The sequence below is a fragment of the Nerophis lumbriciformis genome, linkage group LG10 (assembly GCF_033978685.3).
Source record: "Nerophis lumbriciformis linkage group LG10, RoL_Nlum_v2.1, whole genome shotgun sequence".
Taxonomy (NCBI): Eukaryota; Metazoa; Chordata; class Actinopteri; order Syngnathiformes; family Syngnathidae; genus Nerophis; species Nerophis lumbriciformis.
In genome coordinates this window covers 40,923,192-40,934,147 of record NC_084557.2, presented here as the reverse complement: position 1 = coordinate 40,934,147, position 10,956 = coordinate 40,923,192, and the positions used below count along the sequence as shown (strand labels likewise).

At 43.6% G+C, this 10,956-nt stretch overlaps 1 protein-coding gene across 1 annotated transcript in view; it reads right to left on the bottom strand.

Moving 5' to 3' along the window:
• Positions 1 to 3,590: 3,590 nt before the first annotated feature.
• LOC133612782 (prolactin-like) overlaps positions 3,591 to 10,956 on the bottom strand; it is a 34,191-nt gene continuing 26,825 nt past the window's right edge. Inside the window, exon 5 of the mRNA XM_072914023.1 lies at positions 3,591 to 3,868. Coding sequence (XP_072770124.1) covers positions 3,662 to 3,868 — 207 coding nt within the window. The 3' untranslated portion in view covers positions 3,591 to 3,661. The remainder of the gene's footprint in view (positions 3,869 to 10,956) is intronic.

The window sequence follows — 10,956 nt, the reverse complement described above, 5'->3', positions numbered from 1 at the left end:
CTTTCCTTTCTATCCATCCATTTTCTACCGCTTATTTCCTTCGGGGTCGATCCATTTTCTACCGCTTGTTACTCTCTGTGTCTCCTAGCCGCTCAGGCTAATCATATTGTCTAAAAATGAATTTTCCCATCGATAACGTGACAATGTTAAATGTCAAAACAGATTAAAAAGACTATATATATATATATATATATATATACACACACACACACACACACACACACACACACACACACACAGGTAAAAGTCAGTAAATTAGAATATTTTGAAAAACTTGATTTATTTCAGTAATTGCATTCAAAAGGTGTAACTTGTACATTATATTTATTCATTGCACACAGACTGATGCATTCAAATGTTTATTTCATTTAATTTTGATGATTTGAAGTGGCAACAAATGTAAATCCAAAATTCCGTGTGTCACAAAATTAGAATATTGTGTAAGGCTAATACAAAAAAGGGATTTTTAGAAATGTTGGCCAACTGAAAAGTATGAAAATGAAAAATATGAGCATGTACAATACTCAATACTTGGTTGGAGCTCCTTTTGCCTCAATTACTGCGTTAATGCGGCGTGGCATGGAGTCGATGAGTTTCTGGCACTGCTCAGGTGTTATGAGAGCCCAGGTTGCTCTGATAGTGGCCTTCAACTCTTCTGCGTTTTTGGGTCTGGCATTCTGCATCTTCCTTTTCACAATACCCCACAGATTTTCTATGGGGCTAAGGTCAGGGGAGTTGGCGGGCCAATTTAGAACAGAAATACCATGGTCTGTAAACCAGGCACGGGTAGATTTTGCGCTGTGTGCAGGCGCCAAGTCCTGTTGGAACTTGAAATCTCCATCTCCATAGAGCAGGTCAGCAGCAGGAAGCATGAAGTGCTCTAAAACTTGCTGGTAGACGGCTGCGTTGACCCTGGATCTCAGGAAACAGAGTGGACCGACACCAGCAGATGACATGGCACCCCAAACCATCACTGATGGTGGAAACTTTACACTAGACTTCAGGCAACGTGGATCCTGTGCCTCTCCTGTCTTCCTCCAGACTCTGGGACCTCGATTTCCAAAGGAAATGCAAAATTTGCATGGTTGGGTGATGCCTCAACATGGATTCTGTACTCGGCTAACTGCTGGCCTGCTGTGCAGTGAGACTGTATTGCTATATGAATTATATTATACATTTCCATAGTTTAGTTAGCTGAGGTATATAATGTACAGTGTATTTTGTCAACAACTGTATGTGTGTAACGTATTTCTTGTGCTGAGCGATCATAAAACAGCTGCAAAAGACGCACTGGCTGAGGCTCCAGTAGCCCCGCCTCCTGCACCCCCGCCGTAGAATTGTTATATCAACTAAAGCCCACACTTAAACTTTCCACGTGCAAGATTGAATCTATTTAAAAAAGTTATTTCATAAGAAGCCAAAAAGTGCAAAAACAATAATGTTCGTGTTGGAGGAGTTGTGAATGACTGCAGGGCCACAACATTAGGTACACCTGCAGACTGCAGGTGTATTTAATTCACAACTCCTTCAACATGAACATTATTGTTTTTGCACTTTTTGGCTTCTTATTAAATAACTTTTGTAACCTATTTTTATGGGCTTTCCTATTTGTGATGTTAAGTTCCTGTTATGCACTGTTATACAGTATATGCCTTGAGCTCTTATTTTGAAGGCGCCAAGAGCGGAAGTGATGACATGTTGTAGTGGAGCGGAGGTTTTTGAAAGAAGGTAAATAAAGTGGTCCTCGTGTAAACTGGAGCCTCCGTGTTTGTTATTTTGTAGTTTCATACAGTATAGGCGACATTTATAAACCCTCGGTTACACTTTTTTAAATAGATTCAATCTTGCACGTGGAAAGTTTAAGTGAGGGCTTTAGTTGATATAACACACCCATCAGGGGGTTCATTAATCCAGCACAACAGCGGCGAATGAACTTTATTCATAAGTAAAGGTAAGACCATAATAAAGTTTTTTTTATTAAATGTGCTTTTTTGTGTGCTACAGTTTGTACGTGTAAAGTTAAAGTTAAGTTAAAGTACCAATGATTGTCACACACACACTAGGTGTAATGAAATTTGTCCTCTGCATTTGACCCATCCCTTGATCACCCCCTGGGAAGTGAGGGGAGCAGTGGGCAGCAGCGGCGCCGCGCCCGGGAATAATTTTTGGTGATTTAACCCCCAATTCCAACCCTTGATGCTGAGTGCCAAGCAGGGAAGAATGCTGGTATGAGCTTTTAAACATAACCCGTTAACTGCTGCCAATCAAATGGTGAATAAGATACTCTTTAGGGTTCATATGTTTGTAAATCTGACTGTGATGAAGTCAGTGCCTCACCAGCCATCAACCTCACCGCACGTCACTGATATATATATACATATACACATACACAGCCCGGCCCCCGGCCAAATTTTTTTAACCCAATGCGGCCCACGAGTCAAAAAGTTTGGGGACCCCTGATTTAGACTATCCTGTATTTATCGCATACCATTTTTATTTTCTCAAAAATCAACAGTGCGCCTAACGTACGTGTTAACCGTGGTTGTGCTTACCGACCTCGAAGCTATTTTATTTGGTACTAGGTGTAATAAGTGTGACCAGTGGATGGCAGTCTCACATAGGAAATATGTGTGAACTGCAGGTTGACGCCTGTTCAGTAAATGACACTAGCAAGCAAGCCCATAACTTTGAAGTTTAATTGAGAACATTACATTACACAGCGCTCAAAAATCTGTCACAATGTTTTACTACGACTTTGGTAAGCTATGAAGCTGCACCGCTTGATGGATTGTCGGAGCATTATGGCTACCATAGTCAGACGTACTGTGCTTCAACATACGGTATTATTATGGTGTGTGTATAAGGACCGCAAAACGGCACTTATTAGCAGGCAGACATCTGGCATTTTGTTTCGCAATATTTTGCAAAACAAACTTTTCTTACCTTACGTGTATTTGGGATCTGCATAAGTCCTGAAAATATGCGCACATCCGTCATTGTAATAATAATGTTATTTTTCTCCATCTTATTGTTGTGGGGCCTTCCGCTGTTGGCATTTCTAATACAAAGTAGCGTAAAGTTCTAACATATCTGTTAGTAGACCAGCTATGGAAACGTTAAAAACTACCCGTACAACAAAGATGACAAGAAGACGCTGTCGAAGGTGAGCCACGTAAATAAGACCACCCAATAAAAGGCGCATCCTGAAGCGACTTGAAGATGATCTGTAAAACATCTATGCAACATTTTGACCAATGAACCACCAGTACATGTTATGTAGACCACAAGAGTATTTTAAATGTAGAAAAAAAAACATATGACCCTTTAATGCGCCCTATGGTCTGAAAAATATGGTATGTTAGTATTGTAGTCCTTTTAATATTCAGCATGTAATTAATGACATCACCACAAGAGGGTGCAGCAAGCACAAGCTTTTTCCCCCCCCATTTACTTGCTTCCATAAGCAATTTAAGCTTTTTACACTGTCTTCTAACATGATGGCACAAACGAGTGACTTTATTTACTACAGCTCTAAATCAACCATTGTATCTTCTGTGTTGCATTCACCTTCATAAGAGAGTAGCAAAACACGAGCTTGCATTTTTGTTTATTATATTTGCATACACGGCTGAGTAGCTAACGAGTGAGATGAGCGTGCCACTTAACATTCCAGTCCTGGCAGCGTGGAGCACTGCAGGATGCGAAGGTAATTTTTCACCTTGTCCGAGTCACGGCTGAGGCAATGGAGCAGGTCGTTGTGGTCCACGGGGCTCGCCGCTCCTCTCTTGTAGGAGCCAGACGAATGGAGCGCTCCCTCTGGGGGGGCGGGAGCTACTGTGTTGCCACTGAGCACGCCCAGAAGCTTCATCTGAAGACAAGCAAACAGTATTTTATTTGGCAGGAAGTTGTTTCATGATAAGACTAACTTGTGCAGGGTAGTAACCTTTGGTTCAGATGTTACTTTATATAGACCAGGGGTGTCAAACTCATCTTAGATCGGGGGCCACATGGAGAAAAATCTACTCCCAAGTGGGCCGGACTGGTAAAATCACGGCACGATAACTTAAAAATAAAGACAACTTCAGATTGTTTTCTTTGTTTAAAAATAGAACAAGCACATTCTGAAATTGTACAAATCATAATGTTTTTTTTTGTTTTTTTTTACACTTCTATCTTTGTCGTTATTTATATTTTAATAAATGATGTGATAATGTTCATCAGACAACTCATTGGTGTTAATTTTCAATCTATCAAGATAAACTCAAATTACAGTATGTTATTTATGTAGTTCGATCATTTTCAACAAATAATTGCTATTGCGACATCCAGTGGACACATTTAGAACAGCTGTTTCTTTCATTCAAAAACTTCAGGTTAATTTTTACACTTAGCAAACTCATCCCGTGGGCCGGATAAAACCTGTTCGCGGGCCTGATCCCGCCCTCAGGCCGTACGTTTGACACCCGTGTTATAGACAGTCGCCCCGTGCCACATCGCGTTGCAAATATTGAGGCTTCACGACCTAACATATTTTTTTATTTTTCTAAGCATATTGTACAATTACTTGGTGCTAACTTAAGCATTTCCAAGCATAAAAATGGCTAAATGAACTAAAAATACAAACTACAACAGCAGTATTGGCCTCAAACCAATCAGAGCATGCTGTTCAGTACCATGGACACTGATTGGCCGAGCCTCAGACAGTGTTACTATTAAAAGGGTGCAAAGGTGACTAAAGGGTGGTTTTTTTATGTCCAGATGTAACGGGTCTGGACTTGTGATGAATTTGCAGACAGCGATCACACAATGGACGTCTTTACAGGAGGTTTTATTCTAAAAATGAAGTAAAAATCACAGACTCCTTCTCTGTGACTCCTTGTACCGCTCGCTCTATTGAGCGGTACAAGTGTGGTGTTCGGGTCTGTGGGACCCGTTTTCATTTTTTATTAAAAGAAAAATGATACAATTAATTAATTTTTCAAACTGAGACTCACTGACTTTGGCTCATTTTCTGTGAAGAACATATATCAGAATACATATTTAATGACCACACACCATACACCCCCCCTTAATTTCTATTACCGTATTTTTCGGATTATAAGTAGCAGTTTTTTTCATAGTTTGGCCAGGGGTGCGATTTATATTCTGGAGCGACTTATGTGTGAAATTATTAACACATTACCGGAAAATATCAAATATTATTTAGAAGCGACACAGAGGAAGAACATTTCATGGGATTTAGCAATTAGGAGTGACAGATTGTTTGGTAAACGCAGGGTTTCCCACACATTCATTTATTTGTGGCGGCCCGCCACAATAGAATTACGTCCGCCACAAATGGATTTTTCGGCTTTTGACTCGCTCTACCGCTCATAAAAGCAATGAGACTCTGTCTGTGAATGGAGCTTGTAGTTACAACACCGGTGCAGTAGGTGGCGGTAGCCTACTATGCATTGTAACTCGCCAATAGCAATTCATTCACCTGGTGCGCCAGAAGAAGAAGAAGAAGAAGAAGAAGAAGATGAGGACGGAACGGACCGACCGGATGAAAATACGAGGGTAAGACGTCTTGGCGTTTCACCGACGTGAGCAGCCTGACGCTGCTTTATTAACATCGCCGCGGTTTGCTCGGGGGGCGGGGCAGACGCACGTAGTAACAGTCAGGTGTTTTCATTCGACGAGCTAACGTGTCCAGGTTATAACCCTGTTGTCAATATACACACGTGGAGACGGTGCTTCAGATATTGCATTAATACTGGAGCTAAATTGTCCACTGTCCATTGCAGCATGTGAATGCAATGAAAAGAATAAAATCTGAGCCAAGCAGCTCTTAAAAAGCTGTCCAGGTTAATGTGTTGGCCATTAAAGGCCCTTCATTTCAAGATGTCAACTGTGATTAGGCTTTAAACAGGGGGCTGACCTGTTCAGATGGGTGTAACTGCTACTGGTCAAATAATGTGAAATAGCATTTAATTTTACATGTATGCAATGCCATTTAAATGTAATTATAGATAATAATAATAATAATAAATACTGTGTAGTGTTGTAAATAGTCAACGGGAAGGATTTTAGTAAGATATAAGCCATGAGCACTGGCTCCTGCATGTGTTGAGCAGCTGCTGCCGCTTAAGGTTAGACGGCACTGTACATAGAGCGGTTCTGTTGTTAGTAATAAATTCTAATATTGGATGTTCACTCCTTCACACAGATGAGTATAGAAAAATATTTCCAACGGCCGAAAAGGGCTCGACTTGGAGAGGAGGTAGGCCTACAGTCCAGACCACAGGAGGTATTATCAAAACGGTGTATACCAGGGGTGTCAAACTCAAATACAGAGTGAGCCAAAATTTAAAATTGAACAAAGCCGCGGGCCAAGGTTGAACAAATTAACCTTTTAATAGGGACCCAAACAAGTTTTGCATTAAATATTGAACAACAAGGATTATATAACTTTATAGTGACATGCAAACTCCATCCATCCATCCATTTTCTACCGCTTATTCCCTTTGGGGTCGCGGGGGGCGCTGGAGCCGATCTCAGCTACAATCGGGCGGAATGCAAAATTGAGTTTCAAATAATAATAATAATAATAATTAAGAAATATCAATGGCATATCAAATACAATTTAAATAAAAATTGAATGCCTCTTTCCTATTTGCAGCCTTCTGAGGTAAATATCAACATTAACTTTTTCCACAGGCTAGTAAATTTGAAAATAAAATAAAGAGTAGGCTAAAGTTAAATTATTTAGTATGCACTAATTAAAGGGGTAGAGCTTTAAGAGACATTTTAGCTTTTATATTTTATAAGATATATTTTTTGTAAGAACCACAATTAATATATTTCAGTGAATAACTAATTGTTCAAATCTGTATATAAAAATGTACATAAAGTGTTGTAATTATATTCCAACTCCGCGTTCTTCTTGGTCATCGCCCCCCTCATGCCACCCCCCGGATTGTAAATTATGTAAATAATTTAATGTATATACCCTGATGATTAACTTGTGTGATGACTGTATTATGACGATAGTATATATTTGAACCATGAATTGATTACGTGGACCCTGACTTAAACAAGTTGAAAAACTGGTAACGGGTGTTACCATTTGGTGGTCAATTGTACGGAATATGTACTGAACTGTGCAATCTACTAATAAAAGTTTCAATCAATCAATCAATCAATCAATCAAGGGTTAAGAAATACACACCAACATTATACAGCATTGACTCAATATAAGATGCAAAAGGTAAACACTGCCGACTATATAAAGAACTGCGTGGGGAAGGAATTAAATACAAGCACAACATGCACATTTACAGAATTACACGTACCTAAAAACGAAATAAAAATGACAAACTCCTCGTACCGTTCTGCTTCCTACACAAAGAAAACTTACTTTTCACCAATAGCACACCGGCTGCGTAGTGGTCACGTGACATGAATTGATTAACGTGGACCCCGACTTAAAGAAGTTGAAAAACGTATTCGGGTGTTACCATTTAGTGGTCAATTGTACGGAATATGTACTTCACTGTTTCATATCATGTATTCTCTTCCTTTGCAATCTACTATTACAAGTTTCAACCAATCAATCAAACGTGACACGAAGGAGGGCTGCTTCGAACAAATGGCGCCAACACCGTCACTCAAACAAAACGCTTGTAGCGCTCACAATAGCGGTTAAAATCACACAAAATCACTTGATACCTTATGGGTACATAAAAAGTAAACAATATACGGCAAGAATTACACAAATAAATCGTTGGTTTATTGTTAGAAAACGACACGCAAACGACACTCATTTGGACACAACTCACCTCAGTGAGGAGGAAGGGGGCGGAGCTACAGAAGCCAGAGGAAACTACGGAAGCCTGGCAGTGTGCCGTGACAGGAAGAAGTAAATTAAATAACAGTCACCAAAAAAAAAAAAAAACCTCTTGAGATAAAATTCACACAAACACAATGCTTCAATAACAAAATTAAATAATAATACTATAATATATCAGTATGTATTATATACTGTATATATGACATGGAAATGTTACATATATGTTATAATTTATATTGCTACCATACTTGCCAACTTTGAGACCTCAGAATTAGGGAGATATTCAAAAGGCCCGCTGGGGTGTGTGTGTGTGTATATATATATATATATATATATATATATATATATATATATATATATATATATATATATATATATATATATATATATATATCCATCCATCCATCCATCTTCTTCCGCTTATCCGAGGTCGGGTCGCGGGGGCAGCAGCCTAAGCAGGGAAGCCCAGACTTCCCTCTCCCCAGCCACTTCGTCCAGCTCCTCCCGGGGGATCCCGAGGCGTTCCCAGGCCAGCCGGGAGACATAGTCTTCCCAACGTGTCCTGGGTCTTCCTCGTGGCCTCCTACCGGTCGGACATGCCCTAAACACCTCCTTAGGGAGGCGCTCGGGTGGCATCCTGACCAGATGCCCGAACCACCTCATCTGGCTCCTCTCGATGCGGAGGAGCAGCGGCTTTACTTTGAGCTCCCCCCGGATGACAGAGCTTCTCACCCTATCTCTAAGGGAGAGCCCCGCCACCCGGCGGAGGAAACTCATTTCGGCCGCTTGTACCCGTGATCTTGTCCTTTCGGTCATAACCCAAAGCTCTTGACCATAGGTGAGGATGGGAACGTAGATCGACCGGTAAATTGAGAGCTTTGCCTTCCGGCTCAGCTCCTTCTTCACCACAACGGATCGATACAGCGTCCGCATTACTGAAGACGCCGCACCGATCCGCCTGTCGATCTCACGATCCACTCTTCCCTCACTCGTGAACAAGACTCCGAGGTACTTGAACTCCTCCACTTGGGGCAAGATCTCCTCCCCAACCCGGAGATGGCACTCCACCCTTTTCCGGGCGAGAACCATGGACTCGGACTTGGAGGTGCTGATTCTCATCCCAGTCGCTTCACACTCAGCTGCGAACCGATCCAGTGAGAGCTGAAGATCCTGGCCAGATGAAGCCATCAGGACCAAATCATCTGCAAAAAGCAGAGACCTAATCCTGCAGCCACCAAACCGGATCCCCTCAATGCCTTGACTGCGCCTAGAAATTCTGTCCATAAAAGTTATGAACAGAATCGGTGACAAAGGGCAGCCTTGGCGGAGTCCAACCCTCACCGGAAACGTGTCCGACTTACTGCCGGCAATGCGAACCAAGCTCTGACACTGATCATACAGGGAGCGGACCGCCACAATCAGACAGTCCGAAACCCCATACTCTCTGAGCACTCCCCACAGGACTTCCCGAGGGACACGGTCGAATGCCTTCTCCAAGTCCACAAAGCACATGTAGACTGGTTGGGCAAACTCCCATGCACCCTCAAGGACCCTGCCGAGAGTATAGAGCTGGTCCACAGTTCCACGACCAGGACGAAAACCACACTGTTCCTCCTGAATCCGAGGTTCGACTATCCGGCGTAGCCTCCTCTCCAGTACACCTGAATAGACCTTACCGGGAAGGCTGAGGAGTGTGATCCCACGATAGTTAGAACACACCCTCCGGTTCCCCTTTTTAAAGAGAGGAACCACCACCCCGGTCTGCCAATCCAGAGGTACTGCCCCCGATGTCCACGCGATGCTGCAGAGTCTTGTCAACCAAGACAGCCCTACAGCATCCAGAGCCTTAAGGAACTCCGGGCGGATCTCATCCACCCCCGGGGCCTTGCCACCGAGGAGCTTTTTAACTACCTCAGCAACCTCAGCCCCAGAAAAAGGAGAGCCCACCACAGATTCCTCAGGCACTGCTTCCTCATAGGAAGACGTGTTGGTGGGATTGAGGAGGTCTTCGAAGTATTCCCTCCACCGATCCACAACTTCCGCAGTCGAGGTCAGCAGAACACCATCCGCACCATACACGGTGTTGGCACTGCACTGCTTCCCCTTCCTGAGGCGGTGGATGGTGGTCCAGAATCGCTTCGAAGCCGTCCGGAAGTCGTTTTCCATGGCTTCCCCGAACTCCTCCCATGTCCGAGTTTTTGCCTCCGCGACCGCTGAAGCCACACACCGCTTGGCCTGTCGGTACCTGTCCGCTGCCTCAGGAGTCCCATGAGCCAAAAGAACCCGATAGAACTCCTTCTTCAGCTTCACGGCATCCCTCACCGCCGGTGTCCACCAACGGGTTCTAGGATTACCGCCACGACAGGCACCAACTACCTTGCGGCCACAGCTCCAATCAGCCGCCTCGACAATAGAGGTGCGGAACATGGTCCACTCGGACTCAATGTCCAGCACCTCCCTCGTGACATGTTCAAAGTTCTTCCGGAGGTGGGAATTGAAACTCTCTCTGACAGGAGACTCTGCCAGACGTTCCCAGCAAACCCTCACAATGCGTTTGGGCCTGCCAGGTCTGTCCGGCATCCTCCCCCACCATCGCAGCCAACTCACCACCAGGTGGTGATCGGTAGAAAGCTCCGCCCCTCTCTTCACCCGAGTGTCCAAAACATGAGACCGCAAATCCGATGACACAACTACAAAGTCGATCATAGAACTGCGGCCTAGGGTGTCCTGGTGCCAAGTGCACATATGGACACCCTTATGCTTGAACATGGTGTTCGTTATGGACAATCCGTGACGGGCACAAAAGTCCAATAACAAAACACCACTTGGGTTCAGATCCGGGCGGCCATTCTTCCCAATCACGCCTCTCCAGGTTTCACTGTCGTTGCCAATATGAGCGTTGAAGTCCCCCAGTAGAACGAGGGAATCACCCGGGGGAGCACTCTCAAGTACTCCCTCGAGTGAATCCAAAAAGGGTGGGTACTCTGAGCTGCTGTTTGGCGCGTAAGCGCAAACAACAGTCAGGACCCGTCCCCCCACCCGAAGGCGGAGGGAAGCTACCCTCTCGTCCACCGGGTTGAACTCCAACATGCAGGCTCCGAGCCGGGGGGCAACAAGAATTGCCA